Source organism: Cucurbita maxima, unplaced genomic scaffold (assembly GCF_002738345.1).
Source record: "Cucurbita maxima cultivar Rimu unplaced genomic scaffold, Cmax_1.0 Cma_Scf00020, whole genome shotgun sequence".
Taxonomy (NCBI): domain Eukaryota; kingdom Viridiplantae; phylum Streptophyta; class Magnoliopsida; order Cucurbitales; family Cucurbitaceae; genus Cucurbita; species Cucurbita maxima.
The window spans coordinates 3,081,960-3,105,426 of NW_019272036.1; the positions used below are offsets into that span (position 1 = coordinate 3,081,960).

General features: G+C 36.1%; 3 protein-coding genes and 1 pseudogene across 6 annotated transcripts; 2 read left to right on the forward strand and 2 right to left on the reverse strand.

The window, feature by feature from the left end:
- Positions 1 to 938: 938 nt before the first annotated feature.
- Positions 939 to 7,526, reverse strand: LOC111494490 (exportin-T-like). Of its 2 annotated transcripts, XR_002720193.1 has the most exons (15): positions 5,427 to 7,526; positions 5,231 to 5,320; positions 4,996 to 5,085; positions 4,787 to 4,891; positions 4,502 to 4,561; positions 4,154 to 4,216; positions 3,970 to 4,065; positions 3,617 to 3,781; positions 3,272 to 3,445; positions 3,112 to 3,174; positions 2,897 to 2,995; positions 2,625 to 2,771; positions 1,428 to 1,614; positions 1,295 to 1,343; positions 939 to 1,196 (listed from the first exon to the last, which is right to left on the reverse strand). XR_002720193.1 is itself a non-coding variant. In XM_023144429.1 (13 exons), the coding sequence occupies exons 1-13, from the start codon at positions 7,152 to 7,154 to the stop codon at positions 1,525 to 1,527; spliced, it is 2,970 nt and encodes a 989-aa protein (XP_023000197.1). In that variant the 5' UTR covers positions 7,155 to 7,526; the 3' UTR covers positions 1,427 to 1,524. The 2 variants fall into 2 exon arrangements, 1 of the variants encoding a protein (XP_023000197.1); XM_023144429.1 differs by lacking the exons at positions 939 to 1,196; positions 1,295 to 1,343 and having other exon boundaries at positions 1,427 to 1,614.
- A 4,548-nt stretch (positions 7,527 to 12,074) lies between these two features.
- Positions 12,075 to 15,646, forward strand: LOC111494380 (probable GTP diphosphokinase RSH2, chloroplastic). The gene is made up of 6 exons (XM_023144310.1): positions 12,075 to 13,420; positions 13,507 to 13,692; positions 13,895 to 14,355; positions 14,470 to 14,628; positions 14,711 to 15,065; positions 15,149 to 15,646. The coding sequence occupies exons 1-6, from the start codon at positions 12,695 to 12,697 to the stop codon at positions 15,461 to 15,463; spliced, it is 2,202 nt and encodes a 733-aa protein (XP_023000078.1). The 5' UTR covers positions 12,075 to 12,694; the 3' UTR covers positions 15,464 to 15,646.
- Positions 15,647 to 15,746: 100 nt separating this feature from the next.
- On the reverse strand, positions 15,747 to 18,133 carry LOC111494381 (annotated as a pseudogene).
- Positions 18,134 to 19,013: 880 nt separating this feature from the next.
- On the forward strand, positions 19,014 to 22,940 carry LOC111494539 (E3 ubiquitin-protein ligase SPL2-like). Of its 3 annotated transcripts, XM_023144491.1 has the most exons (8): positions 19,014 to 19,621; positions 20,303 to 20,436; positions 20,599 to 20,713; positions 20,968 to 21,135; positions 21,233 to 21,354; positions 21,798 to 21,917; positions 22,320 to 22,693; positions 22,778 to 22,940. In XM_023144491.1, the coding sequence occupies exons 1-7, from the start codon at positions 19,262 to 19,264 to the stop codon at positions 22,669 to 22,671; spliced, it is 1,371 nt and encodes a 456-aa protein (XP_023000259.1). In that variant the 5' UTR covers positions 19,014 to 19,261; the 3' UTR covers positions 22,672 to 22,693; positions 22,778 to 22,940. The 3 variants fall into 3 exon arrangements, with proteins under 3 accessions (XP_023000259.1, XP_023000258.1, XP_023000260.1); XM_023144490.1 differs by having other exon boundaries at positions 22,320 to 22,940; XM_023144492.1 differs by lacking the exon at positions 20,599 to 20,713 and having other exon boundaries at positions 19,016 to 19,621; positions 20,303 to 20,404; positions 22,320 to 22,940.
- The last annotated feature ends 527 nt before the right edge of the window (positions 22,941 to 23,467 follow it).

The following is a 23,467-nucleotide window of genomic DNA, read 5'->3' on the forward strand; positions in this document are numbered from 1 at the left end:
CGGGTTCCTACCATTTTGGTTTCTTTGTTCTAATTTGGTCTTCAATGTTTTAAGACTCTTTTGGAATTACTTTTAAAGATCGTAAAGTCTTTACTTGAAACGTTGTAGAAACGCACTTTTGTTACCTAAAATTGATTCGAGAATTGGTTAAATATTTTATTTTGATTCACCCTTTACAATAATTAGAAAAATAATTTGAATTAATAATTATGAATGGGTGAGGAAAAGAGGAGACCGTACGAGAACGAGACAAAACTACATGTTTAACCTTACGACATGTGCAATGAAAATTTGTAATCCTAGGATATGATATAACGTCTTAACCAATTAAATTATGTTTAAGTTCAAGAACGTTAATTTAACTTTAATACCAACTTCCGATCAAATGGTCAGATCACTAAAGCCAACAAAAATGACCTCAACGTTCAACAATATATTTTAAAAAAAATAAAAGTTTTGACAAATTTGAAATAATTTGTAACATCCCAAGTCTACAATTATCAGATATTATCTTTTTTGGGCTTTCAAACGCGTACACTAAGAAGAGATTTCCACGCATTTATAAAAAATGTTTCGTTCTCACACAAGTAGACGATTAAACATGTTTTTTCTTGAAAAAACATTAAAACAATAAAAAAGAAAAAGTGTCAACCTTTCATAATGCTTTAATGAAAAGTTAAAACTTTAAGAACTCTTAATTTGACGGTTCATCAGAGAATTAAAAAACAAAGGAAAGAAAGGGAGCAGTGACAGTCATCAGAAAGTGATAGCAAAATCAAAGTCATGGCTCCCCTTCAAGACCGACTTCTTCTACCTCAAATCATCATCAACTTAGTCTCAATCCACTTTTTTCAAACCCTCATAGACCAGAGATTTGAACATACCAACCCAATAACACCGCACATTCATGGAATTCTACATTTCGACTATTCAATTTATGTGTTTGTGAGTTTTTCTATCACGTGCGCGTATATATAAAAACAATCGACGAATATAACAAATCTGAACTGATATATAAGCTTTTATCAACCAAGAATCGAGGTTTATCAAGTCGGAAATAATCGACGACGAAAAGATTATAAAAAACCGAGCAAATGGTATAGACAAAAACGATACCATGATCTTCGAGATGAGTCGATCCAATTCGACAAAACTTGACTTCTGTAGCTGAGAAGATCTTTTCAGGCAATGTACAACTGTAGAAAAAGATATGGAGAGGAGAATGAGCCAACTCTAATAGTGATATCCATTCAAAGTTTGTAAGCTGAAACGAACGTATATATAACGAAAATACCTCATCCGTGAATCACCCGCCAAAAACACGTATATACAGCGTATATATCCTACAAGATTATCCAAATCAAGTCAAGGGGGAATCAATCTTAATAAGAATGTAATCAGTAGATTAATATGAGATCAATTCTCACCCTTGGTGAACAAAATTGGAGTTCATATTTCAGAACAAACACCACAAAGCGGAGTTATCAGGAACTGTTATTAACATCTTTCGTCCTAGTGGCAACGCTATCTGAAAACGAGACTTCCGTTCTGTTGAACTCTTAAACTTTCTATAAGCGACTGGTAGAATGATTTTAATGCCTTGATGTCATTACCCTGCAAATGAGAACCAGACTAGGATCAAAATTGTATGCAAACGCCGTGCGTACAAAAACTATTTGACATTAAAGCCTAGCCTTATACGGCTAGTGTAGACTCTTGTTCGTGAGAACCCTATGTGTCCTATTCGGCTAGTGTGCCGAAGAGTGCTTCTCGTTTAAAATAAATAAAGGGATCACTATAGACAACACCTTATGATGTCCTAAGTCATCTACTGTAACGGTCCTAAACCCACCACTAGCAGATATTGTCCTCTTTGGACTTTTCCTTAAGATTTTTAAAACGCGTCTACTAGGAAGAGTTTTCCACAACCTTATAAAAAATGTTTCGTTCCTCTCTCTAACCAATGTGGGATCTCACAATTCACCCCCTTCGGGACCCAATGTCAATCGATGTGGGACTCCTCAATCCACCTCCCTTTGGATCCCAACGTCCTTGCTGGCACACCGCCTCGTATCCACCCCCTTTCGGGGCTCAGCCTCCTTGCTGGCACATCACCCGGTGCCTGGTTCTGATACCATTTGTAACAGCCTAAGCCCACCACTAGCAAATATTATTCTCTTTGGACTTTCCCTAGCAGTAGGCTTGGGTCATTACATCTACGTTAAATCTACTTCTTTTTTCAATAATGAACATGTGTCCTCAAAAGCTAATTAAATGAACTAATTCCATATAAACATCCCCAAAACATGAAGATTTTGAGGTCAGAAATTCCAAAAGAAATTTAATATCAAACCAAGTGGAAACCAATGTTTAAACCTATGTAACACAAAGGCATCTTGGTTCATTGCTCATATAGCTAAATCCTTTTCTTTTTCTTATATAAAGAAAAAGAAATCCATAAATCTAACTAACATTACAAGGAGAGAAAAGAGTTGCTTGAATCACCCATCCAGATTCTGTAATTAATATCAAATCTCAATTAACGATTCAAAATGCAAACACGCATGTCAACTAAGTAACCTTTCGATGTGCCAATAGAAGTTTAAATTGATGCTAATAGGTACCTGTAACTTTTGACAATACTGCTCAGCCAAATCTTGAGGGCAATGTGCAGTTAAAAACCCCTTTGATACAAACTGGACAAGAAAATCCTGCCCGAACTTCTCATACATAACCTTCTGGGCCATTACAATTTCTCCAAGCAAAATCAGCTGCAACCAAAATCCACGTACAATATATTCAAAAAATTATCAGAAAAATATAACAAATAGAATATTTTGTGACTATCCTTGCAGTCCAATAATCAATGAAACAGAATTGGGCATAGCATCCTCACAGTATTTGCATCATGTAATTCAAACGATTTGTCGAGCACGCTGTACAAGCAACAGTTTGTAGCAAAGCCCTCGATTATAAAACTTTGGAAGCCAGGCACCTGAATTCAAATGAACAAAATAGTAAAACGTGTGATAAACAGTGTTTTTTTTTTTTTTTTTTTTAATTTTTCCAAGAGAAAAGACACAATAATCAACGAGGAAAGCATAACGCTACCTTCTCTTCTCCAGGACGGTCGCACCAGTCCTTAATTAATCTAATGAATATCTGTACACATGCCTATATCCCACGAAACGATGATCAGGTTCAGACAACCAAAGTGAACTAGATGTTTATGCATGAAAAAGAAAACCTACAACATAAAGCAATATGTTACCTTTCTAACAAGAATATCTTTATGATTGCACGATGTATTTAAAAGCAACTGCATCATTGGTTCCAGGTAGCTTCTACTTTTAAGAGCTAGAAACACGGAAGAGAGATCGTGTGTGGCTATCACATGAAGAAATGTATAGACTATTCGCTGAAGTTCTTGTAGTTCGCGGATTTCCTACAATAAACAGAGGAGCAATGCATAAGTCAAGGAAAGGAAAATTATCTCTCACTATGAAGAATTAAGTTTTCTTGCACAGAAGATGAACTAATACTAAACCCAGTGTCGCCTTGACGATGCCATTTAACAATATAATAAAATAAGAATTCAAGAACATATTAAGAGTACCTCGATATTGGTTCCAGGTCCTGAAGGAAGTGAATCTCTTGGGATTATGTTGAATATCCGACCAGCAATTATAGGAAATACATCCTCCAAAATGCCATGGACCAAAGTGCTGAATTTGCAGATTAATTGATTAAGTAACACAAGGAAACCGATCAACTCCTTCGGCTGCAAGAAAACATGCAATCGTAGTCAAGCTCTAAAACAAATACATGATAAGATATGAACAAGTTTATAAAAAATAAAAAAATAATAATAATAACTCGAAACACGGGTGTCTCTGTCTCTAGCAGTTTCTTTTATCAAGATGCATTAAAAAGGATCAACTGGTGACTGAATTTGAGTTCATGAGTTACCTCGCTTTCTGCAAGCAACTGCTCCAATGCCTTTGGAAGATAGGGAAATACTGATGACCCCAACGTGTCCACCATTCGATGTATAAAAGATAGAACCTTAATTCAACAGAAATTAACATCAGTGCTGGTACAGTTTATGAAATATACAAAGGTATACATGAAAGGATTATATCTAACCCTGTACCTTAGTCCGTAGAGGCTCTATTTTCGGGAATGCAACGAGGACTTGAAGAAGAACATCCAATGTCTAAATTGAAGAAGAACGTACATCAGTTAGTGATTAGTAATAATAATTCAATGAAAGGCAGTTTAATTCATAATTTGCTCCACACTTAATCCTCAATAGAAGCTACAAAAATGCTAGCAAAATGAATCTCTTAGCCACCGGTCTCTTTAACTTATTTGAACACCAGCTAGAAAGACATTACATTTATAGGTGCTCTTTTACATCCATGTCTATGTTCCACTTTTGAAAACCCTCAGGCCACTCGAGATATTGAAATAATAGCTAAAAAAGGGCACGGAAGCTAACCTGTTTGAACATCAGACCAATTGCAGGACGACTTGTTGTGACAAGACGCTCATTGAACCCCTGGATTACCAAAAACGAAAAGTGTATGTGTGACTACTTTTGACGAAAAAGAAGGTAAAAGTGAGTTGATGAAATCGCTCGTTAGAAAAAGCATCTTTACAGAAATATTAGACACCAGTAACACTAATATCATGCTTCCAAAAAGCGCCTATGCCAAAGAATGAGAGTGTAATAGGAGAAACCGGATACATCGCTCCCAAGAGAGAGGTTATTAATGAAAGGGACCTTGCTGAGGGCATTAATGGCCATGATTATTTGCTGAATGGTAGAAATCTTTGCTGTAGCCTCCTCTGGAGTTAGAGCCTTAGCATTCATTAGCACCACTTCAACCTAGATTAAAGCATTATCAGTTTAGTTGAAATATATAAGAATTAAACCGAAAAAGTTAATGATCCAGACCATTGAAAAAACTCTACTAGTAAGTCAATAACAACCTGTCGACAAAGAGGCTTGAGCAAAGATGACAAATAATCAGATTGCTTTTCCAGTGGCACATCTTCCATACCAATCAGTAAACCGATTGCCTGTAAACAAAATCATTGGATATGTAAACATAGGAACACCACAAAGCACCATTGCAGACACGTGCATGCACACGGAATAAACATAAAACAATAGGAAAAGGTATACGTATATAAAATAAATACACGCTCAGAGAAAAAAGAGAACCTCAAATATATGGCTGCCATCTTCAGACGCCGAAAGTTCATTTGATGCAAAATTTGAGCTTGTAAATCGTGCAACAGTATCCTGTAGGCTCTGAAATTTCACCATGATGATAGAAGCAAACTTAGGGATATTCAACATTATGATTAATTTTACAAGGGAATACAAAGTTTTAAGAATTGAAACATGGGATTAATACCGTTAAAATTGTCTCAATGTAAGGCACAAGCTTCACTTTTAGAAGTTTCACGACCCTCATGAATAGATAACTCGCCCTTCTACTAACATTGATGTTTGGATGGTGTATGCCTCGTTCATCAAGAAAGGCAGCCAAAACAACACTAATAAACCGAGAATTCTCCTGCACTACCTTTATATATCGGAAAATTGTTTCCAAATATATAAGTGCAACTAGCCTGTTAGAATGGCAAGAAAACCGAGTGGATAAAAGCATTGTCACCATTTCCCCAACAAGTCCGCTTCCATTTCTCAATACGTCATCGTTAATTGACTCCCCATATGCGAAAAAAAGTGTGAGTGATGCTTCTACCTCTTCAACATTCCGATCTGAAGAAGCTGCAGCAGCACTCATCATTGAACTTCTAATAAATAATTGAGTTACATCAGGTGCTACACGGCCTACGCTACGCAGAAGTACCAAGAAATCCTTCCTAAACTCCACCATTCTATCTTCTTCTTCTCTTCCGATCTTATCAAAGATATCAAGATTGTGCCGGTATACAGGATCGTAACATATTTGTGCATAGATCACTTCTAATATTTTACTCAAGTGAAGAAGCTGCTTCTCCGCCAGTGGAGAAAGGTTTTTCATAGTAGCAACATAACCAGAAAGGAATTGCACAATGCTAAAAGCCGAGTCCAGCTCACATTTTTGCAATACATAGAAAACAGATGGCAAAACTTCATTTAGAAGCTCCAAAGAATTGCTCTTAGAATCTTCTGAACTCAACCGTTTAAAACACTCCAAAGCCTCCACAGCATAGCCTGTAAGTAAGCTAGCTACCTTTGAGACCAACTCAGAATCACTATCTTCAGCAGCAACCAGACCAAAAACCCGGCTTATTTGTAGACTCTGCAACAGGGTTAGTTTTGCCTGATGATCCATCCGCTTCGAAACAACTGCAAGCAAACACCCTGCCGCAGCTCCACGAAATTGCTCCAGCAAACCATCAACTAAAGTTAACTCGAATAACAATGGCAAAATCACATCATTTACAATTAACCCAATGTCAATCCAGGATATGTATCTTCTCATAACATTCAACACACTTGCACACAGTTCTTGATCAGAATTCTTATACATGGACAAAATGTCATACCACGATCGAACTATTGCAGATACACACTGCTGTCTCATAGCATCCTTTATCCGCCCTGCAATCGTGATTTCCTCAGACGTTCGAGGGTAATCCATGCTAATCAACTCATCATCCAATGTATTCAGAACCCGACAGAACATATCAATCACCACCGGTCCTTTTCTCAAATGAGATAAGAAATCAACAAAAATCGAAGGCCAATCTAATGGATAATCAAGGTAAATTAGTGTTACCAAAACTTGAGCAAGCTTGTTCTTTATGAAAGCAGGACCCTGTAAAATTCTAAGTGCTTGATTCTCATAACTACACTCCAAACACACAATGGAAAACACTGACTTCCTAACAAAGTACTTCTCATCTAAACTCATCCACGAATAACGAACCCGAATAATCTCGTGAAGTGTTTGCAAGCACCAAAACTGAACCTGAACAAGGTTCGAAAAACACAGCTTCTCGACACACACACTGCATATTGCCGATTCCTCTTTTGCTTTATCACAATACTCATTAGCCTTAAATTTTAAATTCGAACCCGCATTGCTCGTTTCATCAAACATAATAAGAATTGCTTTCTCCAAATCATCCATGGCGCTTAAAATCTCAAACCCACAACCCAAAATCAAACTGAAAATATAATTCAACACGATTCAGTGCAAACCAGGGATTACATAAAGAACCAAGTAGATTCGGGCAAAATTGTTGAAGGGTTTTAGTGGGGTTTGTGATAGGAGGCGAAGATGCAAAGAAGAACAGCAATGGAGTGTAGCGATTCGAGAGAGTGAGATCGGAATTGAGTTCTCAGAAAGCTTACCTTTAATTATTGGATTCAGATCAATTCAGGGATCTTTAAAATGCGAAGTGTTTCAGGAAGCGTACAAATGGGATTTATTTGCTGGGAATTTTCGTTCTTTTTCTTTTCCTTTTCCTATTTCACCATTTTTTTTCTTCTCCACTCTCTAGGGTTTGTAGTTTTGAGATGGTTGCCAATTTATATAGCAATTGGTAATTGTCGCACCTTCGAAAATTAAATAAATAATTAATATATAATTTAAGTAATATAATTGCTATGGATTTATAATAAATATATTAAATGTTCTTAAATTTAAAAACAAAATCTTTAAAAACATTCTTAAATTCTTTTATAAAAAATAAAAAAATACTCTTTGTTTTTTTTTTTTTTTTATGAAAATATTTGTTTAAAAAATAGAATTTTAACTTTAAAAATATTTAAAAAATACTTGAATTTTTAAAGTTTCATAAATATCATTAAATTTTTTTAAAAAAATTTAAAAATAAAATTAAACTTTTTTAAAAGATAAAAATTATCAAAATATCATGTTTCAAAAATATTAATAACCTTCCAAAACTAACATTAATACCTTCATATTTAAAAAATAATAATAATAATTATTATTATTTTTAAAATTTCACGATTATTTTTTTTTTAAGGAAGTGGAAGAGTATGGTTTAAAAATTTAAATAATTTTTTAAATTTGAATTTTTTAAATCTAGCTGCCCTTATTTAATTATTATCTATTAAATGGTTATAAAATTGGAATTATCGTTAATTTATTTTTTAAAAGGGTAAAGTTGACAAAAAATATATATATAATATAATTCCGACGTGTCCCCTTTTTTTCACGGAAATAAAAATGTAGATACCGTAACTGAACAGTCGCGCGAGAACATCAAAACGCCACGTCATGCGCCACGTAGGCTGTCATACCGCTCAAGGGAAGACCGACACTGACCAAAATACCATCCGTCAATGCGGGGAATTCCTGCATTAATAAGGTTAAATTAGTAAATTTGATTTTTTTGGTGGCCGGGTTAATGGGCTTTACCAAGTCAGCCCATGTTAAATTATGAACCCAATTAAATCGGCCCGTTAGTTACATTAGTCGGCCCAATATACTGGAGGATCTTTTTTGGGTGGTGTGGCTTAACTTAACAGGATCACATGGAACAAAGCTCATGAATTTAAATTTGTATATCATTCTCCTAAATGTTAATTGCATCCATAGACGACATTTTTGTGTCTTTCTCGAGAAAAAATAAAGGAGAACTCGACGTCAGTGATCACCTTCAATTGGCAAAATAGATGCTCTCAGTTCGGGATAAAAAATTTGAAATTACTGTTAGTAAAGCGTGTGTGATATCTCATATTGGTTAGGGAAGAGAACGAAACACACTTTATAAGAATGTGAAAACCTTTTCCTAGTACACATTTTAAAGTCTTGAGGGAAAGCTTGAAAGGGAAACCCTAAAGAAGACAATATCTGCAGGCGGTAAGTTTGGACTATTACAAATGGCATCAAATCTAGACATTAGACTACGTGCCAACGAGGAGATTGTTTCCGGAAAGGGATAGACATGAGGCAGTGTGTCAATAAGAACGCTGGGCCTCGAAGGGGTAGATGGTGAGAATACCGAATGGGTTGGATATGTTAGACGAACACGACTCTTCACAATGGTATGATATTGTCCACTTTGAGCATAAGCTCTCATGGCTTTGCTTTGGGCTTCCCAAAAGGCCTCACACCAATGGAGTTAGTATTCCTCACTTATAAACCCATGATCATTCCCTAAATTAGCCGATGTGGGACTTTCATCATCCAACCGGATATATATATATATATTAATTAAGATAATGATTAATAGGACATGGCACGTGGGCTGGGTATTGATGCCGACCAATCATCATCATGTAAGCAATTGCTTGCACAATTTAAGCAACCAAACTATACGCAAAGCCTAAATCAATTGCTTTTTCTGGTACTCACTCCTTTACGTCTCTACTTTGACAATTCTATTTTGTTGCTTTCGATAACAAAATGTGTAAACTTTTATATCATTATTTTTTAATAAACAGAGTTTATCCAAAGTTTGTTACCAACTTCACACTCTTAATGACGTTTGAGGGGTATTTTAGACATTACAAAAGTACAAACACTTTCTTCTGGTTTAAAATCACTCTTAATCTATAAGTTTGAAGGGTATTTTAGTCATTACCATAAAAAAACCGATGACTTATAGAGCAAGTATTTTCTCTAGCTTAATCGTTTCTTTCCTAACTATTTTATTTTTTAATTTAAAATTTAAAAACAATAATGTATTTAATTTTGAATATTTAAAAATATATTTGAAAGTAATTTTAAGTATAATAAATAATTTTCAATCGTTTTCCCCTGTCATGTAATATAATATTCTAGAAGTGAAAAACGTGATTTTTATTTATTTGTCTTTTTTTTTTCTTTTTTCTAAATAATATATTTGAGTAATATTGTCGTACGAGGTTGGGCCCATCAGCATTAACCATGTTCTAGATTGATCGGGAAATCCAACGGTCAGAAATGAATATCAGTTTGTGAACCGGTCCGCCACCACCATTTTGGCGTTTCTCTTTGATTCGGCCGCGGCAATCTCCGCCCCACCTACGGTTTTTGTCCGCTTCCGTCAGCCAGTCAAAGCATCCACAACCGTCCGATTCTCCGACGCCACCGTCCAACGGTCCTGGAACCGGCACCGCAGAAACGACTTTAATTTAGTAGGCATAATTTTCGCTTCATTTTTTTGGTCAAATTATTTTATTTTTTTAAAATTACGCTTAAATATTATATACATAGCAAAATTAATATAATTTCTTAAATTTTTTTAATTATAAATACTAGAGGCAAATTCAGCCAAATATAATATTTTTTTAAATCATATAAATAACTAAAACTACGTAAAATTTATAACATATAATATATTAAAAATTTATATAAATAAAAAATATATTATCAATTAAAAAGTTAAATATAAAGATTTATCCAATCTATAAATGGCATCTCTATCCGACATGTCGACTCATGGCTACTGGTCAGCTGACCACGTGGCGCTGATTTTTACAAACTGCGGTCCACGTGTTTCTCCACGGCCACTCCAAACTGAATCTATCAGAAAAAATTAAAATTTAAATAAAAATAATTATTTTCCTATTTTTCTTTTTATTTGACCATGGAGATTTGCTGAACTGAGTGAAATTCCAATATTGCCCTTCGCCGGCTTTTCAATTTCAATTTTAAAATAATCATTGGACAACCTTATAAAATTCGTAAATGTTGTCTCCATAATTGGCCCAACATCTTTAAAATTAAATTTTATATTTAATTTGATTTGACTAAAGATATTTATTTAAGCAATGGAAATTTGGTGTTTAAGATAAGATTATTAATTAATTAGTTATATTTATTATTTTACTATATATTTCATTTCATTGACGATTAGTTAAAATTTATATACTTTATATAAAAATGGTAAAATCTTCATTTTAATGGAAGAGGTAATTATATTCTCGACCTCATCTCCACCTCAATTTTGTCCTGCATCGCCTTGCTGTTTATATAAATATAAAATTTGATTTTTTTATTTTTCATAACACTCTATTTTTTTTAGAAAATATTATTAGATTTATTCTGATATTTTAATATTCATTCAAATTTAGTTTTAAATGAATACACATTTTAATAATAATAATAAATAATAATGAAAATGATTTCGTAAAATTAAATAGAGATTTTGCGAATATGAGAATTTAATTTTATTTAATATATAAGTAATTTGAAATTATTATTATCATCATTATTATTTAATTCAATAACACATAGAAAATAAAAACTTTATTCGTAATATTTTAATTCAAATTGCAATAGACATTTATATCTTTAATCTATATTATATTTTGCATAATTTATTTGAACTTCTGGAAATAAATCGACAATATAAAAATAATTTTGAATAATATATATATTTTTTATATAGGTAAATTATAATGTCTCTTTCGTTGTACCATAAATAATTTTTATAATTCAATAATTTGTCAAACATTAAAAAAACCTTTTTTATAATAACAATATTAAAATGCAAATACACGTGGCATATCCACTCATATCCAAAACCGGGGAGACCACTCTGTTTAAAGGTATATAATTAAAATAATTAATTAAATTATAAGAATATGAAAAAAGTAATTATTTATCCATATCCACTTCTACCGTTGTCAAACAAAGTAATTATTTATCAAATTTATTTACATTTTTTAAATCACAGATTAATTAGTTTAATTTAAAACTTAAATTAAAAATTATATATATATATATATATAAAATATATATAAACTACTCTTTCTAATTTTGGAAATTATAAAATATAGATGAAAATTAGAAAAAGTAAAAAATATTTTATAGAATGAAATTAAAAAATTGGGTCTTAAATGTTTAAATTTACTAAAATATTTAAGTTTTTTTTTATTAAATTATAAAAATAAAATTTTAAGTTGGTTAAAGACGAAGAATTAGTCTTTCGTAGGGGACACAGTATGGTTATTTCGATAGAAAATAAGGGTATTTATGTAATTTGTTAATTCCAGATTATTATTATTATTATTTTTTTCCTTCCAATTTCTTGTAGCATTCGGTGTAATGTAATGGAAGTAGAATACGGATTCTGTGAATATCGTGGGAAGCCCTCCCTGTTCCTTTCATTCATCCTTCCTCACCAATTCCCTTTCCCTCTTTGACACTTCTTTCTTCCTTCTTTTGTTCTTATTTCCACTTCAATTCCTTCGCCTTTTCTCCTTCTTCAACGTCTATAAATCTTTACATATTCCTTTTACGCCATTGATATTTCTTTTTTCTGTTCTTCTGTTCTTTGGCGTACCCACGATTCTCCTTCTTTCCGAGGGACAACAGTTTCCGATCGCTCAGAAAGTTGATTGTTCTTCCATATTAGTGTTGGGTTTTTCACTTACTGATCTGGGTCTGTCGATTTCTTTAGTGGGTCATTCAGGAATTTGCTGTAGATTGTTTGTTTTTCTTTCATCTTGTCTATAAAATTGTTCGATTCTTGTTGCTTCTGTTTAGTTTGATTCGTGATTACACTCTTCAAGCCTCTTAGAAAGTTGGGTTGTTCTCTAACCCTAGATTTGGGGTTTCTTTCTGTGGAGTTGGTGTTGGATTAGCGAGGGAATTAGTTGGATTTTTGGGGGTTTTGATTTGAATAGATTTGATTTCTGGTTTTGATTGGATTATTTGGGTTTGATTGTGATCTGATTTGGAGAGGGAAGTGATTTTTTGTGCCCTAGATCATGGGAGTTCCGACGATTGCTTTATACGTCGTTCCGCCGAGTAGTATTTGCTCTACGCACCCTTGTCAGATCAATGCTCATTCGTCTTTCGATTTCGAAATTGGTTCTCGATCTTCTTCAGCGTCGTCAGCATCGGCTTCTCAGAAGCCGGTGGCCGGTGGGCTGACTTGCCTTTTCTCCGCTTCTCCGGTGCGGCATGTTTCGTCGACGACTAGCTATGCCGGTTGTGGAGAGGAATTGGGATCGTTATGGCATGATAGAGGGGAGGAATTGAGTAGCTCATTCCGTTATTCTTCGAGCAAATATTTGGGGTCTTCATTGACTAGGGATTCTAGCCCTGTATCGGTGTTTCAGGGTCCGATTACGTGTTGCAGTAGCGGAGTTGGTTCATCGGCGAAGAGCCCTCCAATTTGGATTTCGAGAGAGAAGAGTGGGGACGTGAATTTCCAGAGCTCGATCGGAGTTGGGTCAAATGGATTCTTCAATGGATACTTGAGGAATGCTTCAGGATCTTATGTGGATGTTCATAGAAATGCACTTGATGTGAGTTCATCGGCTGTGCTCATGGATGAGTTGACTTTTAATTTGGAAGATGGATTTGTGGAGTGCACTTCAGAGTCGTATGCAAGGGATATGCTTCGTGGTGCACAAATTAGGCATGAAATCTTTCTCGATGAATTCGTGATCAAGGCGTTTTACGAAGCTGAAAAGGCACACAGAGGACAAGTATGAAGCCAGTTTCATGATCTCTTTCCCCTGTTTCAATCTGTGGCATTAGTGAAGATGGCTAAACTTGTATTATTTCTTTGCAGATGCGAGCGAGTGGAGATCCATATTTACAACATTGTGTCGAAACTGCGGTGTTGTTGGCATCAATTGGTGCAAATTCCACGGTTGTCGCTGCAGGGCTTCTGCACGATGCGCTCGACGATTCTATCGTGTGTTATGACTACATTTTAGGGACAGTTGGAGCTGGGGTTGCTGATTTAGTTGAAGAGGTGAGCAAATTTTTCGTTCTCGATTAGGAACTGATGAAATTTGATTGGATTTAATGCCTATGAAGGTTGACCAGTGATTTATTGTTGCTAAATTGTCGATCGCTGCCCCCTTTGTACAAGACTCGATCTTAGTATGCTTACTATTTGGATAGAGTCTGATTTAGACTTTCGACTTATGGTAAAATTCATCTTGTGGTTTTAGGTGTCTCAACTAAGTCATTTAAGCAAGCTTGCACGCGAAAATAACACAGCTAACAAAACCGTCGAGGCAGATCGGTTGCATACCATGTTCCTCGCCATGGCCGACACTAGGGCCGTTCTCGTTAAATTGGCTGATCGTCTGCATAACATGATGACACTAGATGCATTGCCATTGACCAAACGATTAAGAGTTGCCAAGGAGACTTTGGAAATCTTCGTACCATTGGCTAATCGCTTGGGAATATCGAGTTGGAAGGAGCAGCTGGAAAATTTATGCTTTAAGCATCTTCATCCCGTCGAGTATAAAGAATTTTCGTCTAAACTCGTGGAGTCGTTTGATTCAGCAATGATTACTTCTGCTATTGAAAAATTAGATCAAGCTCTTAAGAATGAAGGGATTTCTTACCATCTCTTATCTGGACGCAATAAAAGCTTGTACAGCATATACTTGAAAATGTTAAGGTATGTCCCCTTTTATGTTCAATAAAAGCTTGATCTGATGGTTATGAATGCTGCAGTGAATCTTGCATAGTGATGGCTCATTGAAAATGTGTACTTTTTATTTCTTATTTGCAGAAAGAAGTTGACCATGGATGAAATACACGACATTCACGGATTACGTCTTATTGTAAAAAATGAAGGAGACTGCCAGAGAGCTTTGGCAGTAGTTCATCAGTTGTGGTCCGAAGTGCCCGGGCGGTTCAAAGATTATATTAGTCACCCCAAGTTTAATGGGTATGTTGTGGCTCAAAATGGTTGTTCTTCTGTGTTCTTTCTATGTTCGTCCCCTTGTCTAACTTGATTCGATGATTTGAAGGTATCGATCGCTCCACACGGTTGTGGTGGGTGAAGATATGGCACCCCTTGAAGTTCAAATTCGAACAAAGGAAATGCATTTGCAAGCTGAGTTTGGGATTGCAGCTCATTGGAGATATAAGGAGGGCGACAGTGAATATTCTCCGTTTGTCGTTCAGATGGTCGAATGGGCCCGATGGGTCGTCACTTGGCAGTGTTTGGCTATGAGCAAGGATGGATCATCTGTTGGTTCTGATGATTCAATCAAGCCACCCTGCAAATTCCCTTCTCATTCTGAAGGCTGTCCATATTCATACAAAAGCCAATGTGATCGACAAGATGGACCGGTCTTTGTCATAACTATTGAGAATGACAAGGTGTGTTTCCTTTTTTTCGTGTTATGTCCGTGAACTCGGTTAAGTGATGTAGTCTAACGATTGCAACATACTTACTACTGCAGATGTCGGTACAAGAGTTTCCTGCAAATTCAACAATCATGGATTTAATGGAAAGATGTGGGCGAGGAAGCTCAAGATGGACCTCCCATGGCTTCCCCACGAAAGAGGAGTTGAGGCCGAAGGTAAACCACGAGCGAGTGAATGATCCAAAATGCAAGCTGAAGATGGGTGATGTGGTAGAGCTAACTTCCACCATACCCGACAAGTCATTGACAGAGTGCAGGGAGGAAATCCAGCGAATGTACGATCGTGGGATCACGGTATCAAATCCCGGACCGTCCCCGGTTGCACCAAACACTGCTGGTTTCTGGAGCTGACCATACCTTATTTTGTCTATGATATACATTTAGTGATGATTATCAAATTATTCTGTATATAGCGGTCTCTGTACAAAACAACTTGATAGTTGCCACAAAGAAATAGATGACTAACAGAAACTCAGAACGGTTCAAAATCAAGATTAAAAGTTAATTATTGAATGATAGAATTTCATTTTCATACCCAGATTTTTCTCTTCTAGACCTGTGATGTAATTTTGTCCAAGAATGTGGGAATTAAATATCCACATTCCAATGATCAGATTCTATTGGAATGGACACATGGTGGAAACAGAACCACTGAATTCTTTTACCAAATAGAAACAACGCTCGTTATTATACAATAGATCTTGTTCATAAATATTACACTGGAGTTTCAAAGCACCTTTTTAATTGGGGAAGTTGGGAGGAAAGTGTGAAACCACGAACCGAAAGACGGTTATTTTTGGACGTTTCGCCAAGTGGAAAGATACTCTCCGTGGGGTATGTTGAGGTGCTTCTGTGCTGGGTTCATGGGACGGAACAGGGTTGGTACCTTCCTTCTCCTTTGTGTCACTCCAGGCTCTAGACTCTTTTTTCTCTCATGGATCATAGCAAAGTCGATTAAGGAAAACACTCCCTTTTTACGAGAGAGGGTCCCAAAAAGGTGGCACAAGAGGACCTGACAACCTCTTTCAGGTTGATCCTCCTCCGAGCCAAAGCCCCTTATTTTCTACCTTTCCCCAGGAGGCCCCTCCATGGTTTCTACTGGTTGCTTCTTTGGGATTGCCAGTTGATGGTTGGGTCCGAGCAATGTGTCTTGATTAGGTGGAAGGGTGATACCAGGCCCACCAATGGACCTTGGCAATGGTATTTTGTTTCTATTTCTGGCTAACTCTAGAAGAACCTGACAAAACAGAAACACATGGTTATCCGTGATATGATCATCCTTCTAATACACTCCATAAATATTCCCCCATGCACAAATAGATATTTCTCACTAACAAGGCAATGATTCTGTGCTAAGCTGATGTAACTTATTATAACAGTTCAAGCCCACCCACCACAGACCCACCACAGACCGATATTGTCTTCTTTGGCTTTCTCTTTTGGGCTTCCCTTCAAGTTTTTAAAACACTCATCATTATCAAATCTACTTGAGAGAGATTTCCACATCCTTATAAGGAATGCTTCGTTCCCCTCTCTAACCGATGTGGGATCTCACAATAAATGATTGGCATATTACTCAAAGAATTCCATCAGTAAGTCCTATTTCCGAGCTTAATTGACCAAAGAGTCACTCCACAAATCGATTACATCTAGTTGGGACTATGAAGCCATGTTACCTCTCTTGGAGAAGGTCGTGAGAAACTGAAATTAACTTTTGACTGGATAGCAAGCGTCGCACCATCACACAGCAGCCTTGCCTGCATGCTCCGAGTAAACTCCTGCATCCATCAGTAATCTGCAGTTCACAATCTTCAACTCCCATTGATTTCAGAAGTATTTCACCATCTTTAGGTCCCTCTCTCCCTCAATTATTTCCTTACTGCCCCTTTCACCTGTACACATAGATATAACATTCAAAACTGATTCAATCAAAAGCTTGTTTTACATTCCACATTTGATATTATGAAGTAAAAAATTATAGTTTACAAGACTTTCATATGTTCTGTACTTCTGCCTTGATCTTTTATCTGAACTTTGTGGGAGAAATCCTTTAAAGAAAAATAAATGTTTGAAAATTTAAAAGACTAAGTAAGTGATCGTGCTATATAATCAACCAAAGATATATCAACTAGTTAAGTTATAAATCATCGACTATAAGGTCAAAGATTTGAACTCTCACATTGTTAGTTAAAACAAATCTCTTGTATGAAAGATCTTAGTCAACATTCAGATACAGCAATACTCTAGGAGATGAATTCTTTGTCTTCCATTGATAACATTGTGTTTGAAAATAGTAGCATGTAGATGGCAACTCCAGGACAAAAAGAACAGATCCATTGTCTAATTTTTCAGTTTGAAAATAAACAGAGGACGAAAACGAATTGGCTTCTCAAACTTAAAATTCAACGCTTAGCAAAATTACAGCATAATATTGCAATTTCCGACTTCTCCTTCCCAATTTCCCCCCAACTTCAAACCTTCCAGAAATGCGAGAAAACATAAAATTATAAATTGCATGCTACCATTTAGTTTCGAGAGCCATAATTCAGTAATTCAAAAGTGGAAAAAGATTAAGAATCCTTAATCACCAATTTCACATTTGCCCTCCAATCTAAACACGAAAAACTCGTCCGCTAGACAACATAAAATCAGTTGCCGCAAAACCTAAAAATACGCAGAAAAATTGAATGAAACTCTACCAGTTGTTTACTCGATGGGATCAAGAACGGAAAGAAGACAAATGCTAGCATACCTACTCGTGAAGATCGAGCTTCGGCGAGAAAATGGTGTTTTGGTTGTCGTATCCACCTCCATTTCCACGACTCATCTTCTCTAGAATCTAAACAACAGAATTCCTTTCCCTAAAAATTTTGTAATTCCTGTTTCAGTCAGAGCTTCATGGATTTGCTTCGAAGCCGATACGCTGTTCTTCGCTCTCGTCTCCTCTCCTCCAAGTTCAGCGCATGGAAGTCGATGTGTCGAATCCGGAGCCCCGAATGATGCTACCAGGTTTCCAATGGATTCATGGCCCAAAGTCGGCCCATATTAATATAGAATTGAGTTGGGTTCACTTGGGTTGGGGTGTAATTTTATTTATGAGTTGATTTGACCCAAAAAAAAAAAAAAAAAAAAAAAAAAAAAAAAAAAAAAAAAAAAAAAAAAAAAAAAAAAAAAAAAAAAAAAAAAAAAAAAGTCAACCCAAACATCAAATCAAAATTTTGACTTTAATAAAATTCAACTCAATCCAAACCGAAAGAAAATCTAACCTAGCCCTAGGAATAATACAACTAGAGAGAATACTGAACTTTCATTTTAGCTAATCAATATAATCGATAGTCTCAGTTATCTACAAGGATAAACAATTGAGTCAATATCCATAATAGGTTAGAATTGATTTTCAATTCCGTTATTTGAGCTTACCGACATTAGCATATTAAAATCAATGAAACTTATTAGACAAAAATTTGAGATATAGAATATACTCGAGACCAAGAGAAAATAAGAAGATCGATGAAAAAGGGATGCATACAAGACGAGAGTGAAGGAGGGAACCCTAAAGGGATGACTTCAGCACCAAGCACGTGGTAGCATGGCGGGACAATGCTGAATGAACCTGTCGTCTGTTGGATGATGAAAGTCCCACATCGGTTAATTTAGGGAATGGTCATGGGTTTATAATTTAAGAATACACTCTCCATTGGAATGAGGCATTTTGGGAAGCCCAAAGCAAAGCCATGAGAGCTTATACTCAAAGTGGACAATATCATACAATTGTAGAGAGTCGTGTTCCTCTAACATCCTCTAATCTAGAGGTTAGAAGTTCAAATCACATAACAATTTAAACCCTAATTTATATCCGTAATAAAAGCAAATTTGATTTTTCGTTATTATTTTTTTTCCTGGGTCGAAATTTGATGAGTAATATTAACCAACCACTCTGACGGTGGTGGATTGCTCGAAGAAAAATTCCGTCCACTGCGCTACCCGTTTTCCCAAATTCTGCAGTTCTCCTCCGAATTGGCCTGCGTTATCGCCCGCCATTTGCCGGAAAATCGCCGCCGCACTGACTCTGCGGTTGTGCCGGTCGCCATCTACAACGCATTCAAGGAGGGAACTGTTTTCACCGCCACAGAGACGCGGAATTCACTAATGTCCTCATCGGAGCAAGCCCTCGTCTCTCTATTCTCCCGATTTGCTTTATCGTTCGATGGAGCTGCTTTGGGCGCAGCCCTAGCCTACGCTGCGTTTCGTACCGTCCTCAAACTCACTGCTTCCTGCTCTGCTCTCGATGAGCTCCGTAAAGCTCCAAATGTAAGAGTATCTGATCTTCGCCATATGACTTCCGACGGAGATTCGGGACAATCCGAGTCCGATCAAAAGCTTGTTGTCGTTCGTGGCACCGTGGAGGCCAGGTCGTTTGTGGAAGGTAATTGGAAGAGCTTGCAGCCTAATGTATTGATTTCTCAGGAGTCCGGAGATAGAGCAGTGATTATTCAGCGTACGCAAATGGTAAAATCTCCTATGTTGTTTTTGTTAGGCACTGCGTGACTGTGTTAAGATGTTTTTTTTTTGGGGCTGCAGTTCTTCTGGAGGAGGATAAGTGAAAACTGAGCTATGCAGTTTAGAGGATTGCCTGATTAAATTTAATAATATTCCGTTTGTTAGAATCATATGAATGCAGAGTGTTGTGTTAGTATTTGAGTTACTTGATAGCACCACTAAAAGTTGCCATTGAAGTCTAACCGACTAATGAATAACTCGTGAACTCGTGCATCGTTAAATTTTTTTCACATTATGATGTCTCTAGTAACGTCCTTAAGTTCAGGAGCAATAATGATATGATTCTAGTCTGCATGAACAATGAAATGAGAAGAATCATGGGTGAAATGATATGATTCTAGTCTGCATAGGTCTTCTGGCTTGCCTGAATTTGTTCTATCATCATATATAATGTATAACTACCGTATGCGGATTAAATATTTGGGAAACATTGAACTCTTAAATCAATTGTAAAATCTTGGGGAAAATGAATTTCTGTTTTCTCAGGCGAACTATCATAACCTAATTGGTTCTGCAAGTGTCTGTTTTGTTCCCCTTTGCTATTCAGTATTGTTAATGTGTTGTGTGTGTACATAATATCCAGTTTTATAAACTAAAGCCTATTGGGTTGTAACTTGTGGCATTGTTTAGTGCATATTCAACGAATGGAAAGGCTTTCTTGGATGGACTTCTGATTTACGTGCAATTTTTGGAAGAACCTTTAGAAAGCAAGAGTCAACATCGTTCAGAACGGTAAAATCAAGCTTCTCTCTGTTACTGCTATGGTTGGTTCACTCTTTTTGTCCTTAGTAATAAAAGATCTTTGTATTCAATACCTTTTAAGCTTGAATGATATGGAACTTTGTTATTCTGTCTGTGAATAAAGAGCAAATTGAAGTTGAATGATTTTTTCTGAGGGCATCTCTTATATGTGGCCATTCTGTTAGGTCCTTTTCCTGTGATTCTCTATTGGATCTACTTTTTCCCTTGCTTGTGGCGCGTGCAAGTAGGTTTGTAAGTGCTATCTCTTCAGAAAGGGGTCCAAACCGAGTAGGCTTGAAGGTATACCCCATAGTGTCAAGAAATAAGCAACTTATTGTAGCTAACTTTTTGTTTATAAAAGCTAAATGTACTTCATAAGAGGATTGATGTGTGGCAGTTGTGATTTGTGAAGACTGAAGGTAAAATATATATTTTAGATATCTGGTTGAGCAGCAGGGAACCATATTCCTTTGGTGATTGTACCAGAATTCAGTGCAGTTTCCATATTATGTCTTAACTTTTGTGATGCTGATATTTGTGAAAACTTTTAACAGGTTCCTTTCGTCCTTGTTGAGGGTCATTCCCCGTATTCTGATTTTGTTGTTGTTAACATGGATGGCTCAAGACATCGTTTGCCTCTTACAACTGTGTATCGTCAACTGCAACCCGTTTGTGCTACTCCTTATACCTTCCTTCAAGCACTTTTTGGTCACAAGTACCCTGTGAGTTAGGCAATCTATTTTGAATTAAAACATCTTTTTCTTTCTTTTTATTAATGGATTTTATCTAAAAATTCTTTATCATGTTCCACTTTTGAAGGTTGGGGTGCTTGATGAGGAGAAAATACTTCCATTAGGGAAAAATATCAGTGTTGTTGGCGTATGCAGTTTTAAAAATGGAGTTCCTGAGATAAAGTCATGCAAGGATTTTCCCCACTTCCTGTAAGTTTATTCATTTTGAAGTAGAAATAAAGTTGAGAAGGTCAAGATTATGTAATATAATTTTTGAAGGTAAACCATTGAGGCATATAATTAATTCTTTCCCTTGACTCATCCTCATAAAATTGACAATAAATGTGTTCTGTATTCCAATAGTGAGCCCCATTGATTTGGCTTTAGTGCTCTGTTTGGGATTTTAACTAGGTCCTTGGATCAAGCCAATGAGTAGAAAGCTTTCGTTGTCTGTTGGAGTGTGGATTTTGGTTTATTCTTGCGTTAGCCAACACATGTTGTCTCATCAGTGATGCTAGCAAATGGCTAGTTTCTGCCACACCCACCCAAAGTAACCCACGCATGAGTGACTATGGGGAACAGTGTCTAATTTGTCCTTAGAGATAATCTTCATTGCAAAAACGGGTACTATGATGACTTACTTTTCCTTGCAGATGTGAAATGACTAAAGATCAGATGGTTTTAGATCTAGTCTTCAAAACAAAATTTCTGTTCTGGAGTAGTATTGTCCTTGGTTCGTTGTCAGTTGGCGTTCTTGGCTGTTCTGTTATGAGGTATGTTATCTTTCTTTCTTTCTTTTATTTTATTGTAAACTGTCGCAAGGTATCTTAATGTTGATCATTTTTTTAGGCATCCATGAAATGTTTATTTGCTTGGCACTCTGCTTTCTGTTGCTACGTTTTGAATATCAAATTGGTAGGGTAAGGGATGAAGTAGAAGAGTAGCAATGATTCTTCAATCTTTATTTTTCTAGTGGTGAATTTCTCTTGCTTTTATGAACGAACTATTGTTCTTATTTGGTCCTCGAATGGAATGAATAAAAGCTTAGCTCTACTGCGTAGTGAGTGAGTGATGAATTATGAGATTACTCCCAAATTTACATATTATTCACCCTTTCTATGATTACATGAAAAATTTGATGAATGTTTGAACTTATTTGCGTCCATTCTCTTCAGAAATTGGAATAGATGGAAACAGTGGAGGCAACAGAGACGGTTACAGGATTCAGGGAATGATTCCACCATATCACAACTGGATTCAAGCAATAATATCCCCATTTATGGTGATTTTGGAACTGCATCAGACGACGAGGTAGCATCCATTCCAGATGACGAGTTATCATCGAACGTTCCAGATGGACAGTTGTGCGTGATCTGTCTCATGAGGAGAAGGCGATCTGCTTTCATTCCATGTGGTCATTTAGTCTGCTGTGAACGTTGTGCCATATCAGTCGAACGCGATTCAGCTCCCAAATGCCCCGTCTGCCGCCAGCAGATCCGTAGTTCTGTGCGAATATATGATTCATGAGAAGAAGCAAATTATTTCTCAGGTTCGAACTCATCTATATGGGAATCTCATTCATCTGGGTGGCCTTTTTCTGCTGATACCAAGATTTTATATATATGCAATGCAGGTGATTCCTGGAGCAGCAGTGATGGCTCTTGTAAATACCAGACAATATACTCTTTTATACTCTAACTTGGCAATGTATGGTACCAAAGAAAACAAACAAATAAATAAAATCTTGCTGATATGTGATAAGAAAGGAAGCTTCAGTATTGGCTCTGATATTATTACTCCCTCCACTCCCATTTTATGATGGGACTAAGTTCAAGACATGTACTTTTGACTAAGAAATTTGATACTCAAAAGATTATGAGACTTTTACTCCACTCTAATTTCCTGTTTCCACCGGAAATTGTGCAAGGGAAGTGTTTGGGTTCTCTGTTGTTTTTCGGTGAGAGGAAATTGGGTGTTGAAAGAAAATGCGTAACAAAAAGGAGAGAGAAAATTAACTGAATTGGGTTCCGATTGTTTTATTTTCTGAACAGATTGTTTTATTTTCTGAACAAATTGTTTTATTTTCTGAACAAATTGTTTTATTTTCTGAACAAATTGTTTTATTTTCTGAACAAATCTCCTATTTAAAGTAAAAAGGATTCTAAAAATGGCTGGAATCTGTGCCACTTCCTACAAAATTTCAGTCAAAAACTCTGGTGATCCAACTAAATCTGTGCCACTTCCTACAAAATTTCAGTCTAAAACTCTGGTGATCCAACTAAATCTGTGCCACTTTCTACAAAATTTCAGTCTAAAACTCTGG

Bases quoted from the DNA above. Each gene is read 5' to 3' on its own strand.
- LOC111494380 (XM_023144310.1), top strand. From the start codon at position 12,695: ATGGGAGTTCCGACGATTGCTTTATACGTCGTTCCGCCGAGTAGTATT. The intron at 14,356-14,469 runs GTATGTCCCCTT...TCTTATTTGCAG, and splicing joins ATATACTTGAAAATGTTAAG to AAAGAAGTTGACCATGGATG. The intron at 14,629-14,710 runs GTATGTTGTGGC...GATGATTTGAAG, and splicing joins AGTCACCCCAAGTTTAATGG to GTATCGATCGCTCCACACGG.
- LOC111494539 (XM_023144490.1), top strand. From the start codon at position 19,262: ATGTCCTCATCGGAGCAAGCCCTCGTCTCTCTATTCTCCCGATTTGCT. The intron at 20,714-20,967 runs GTATACCCCATA...AACTTTTAACAG, and splicing joins CAAACCGAGTAGGCTTGAAG to GTTCCTTTCGTCCTTGTTGA. The intron at 21,136-21,232 runs GTGAGTTAGGCA...CCACTTTTGAAG, and splicing joins TTTTTGGTCACAAGTACCCT to GTTGGGGTGCTTGATGAGGA.
- LOC111494490 (XM_023144429.1), bottom strand. From the start codon at position 7,154: ATGGATGATTTGGAGAAAGCAATTCTTATTATGTTTGATGAAACGAGC. The intron at 5,321-5,426 runs GTATTAATCCCA...GTGAAATTTCAG, and splicing joins ACATTGAGACAATTTTAACG to AGCCTACAGGATACTGTTGC. The intron at 4,562-4,786 runs GTCCCTTTCATT...TTGGTAATCCAG, and splicing joins CCATTAATGCCCTCAGCAAG to GGGTTCAATGAGCGTCTTGT.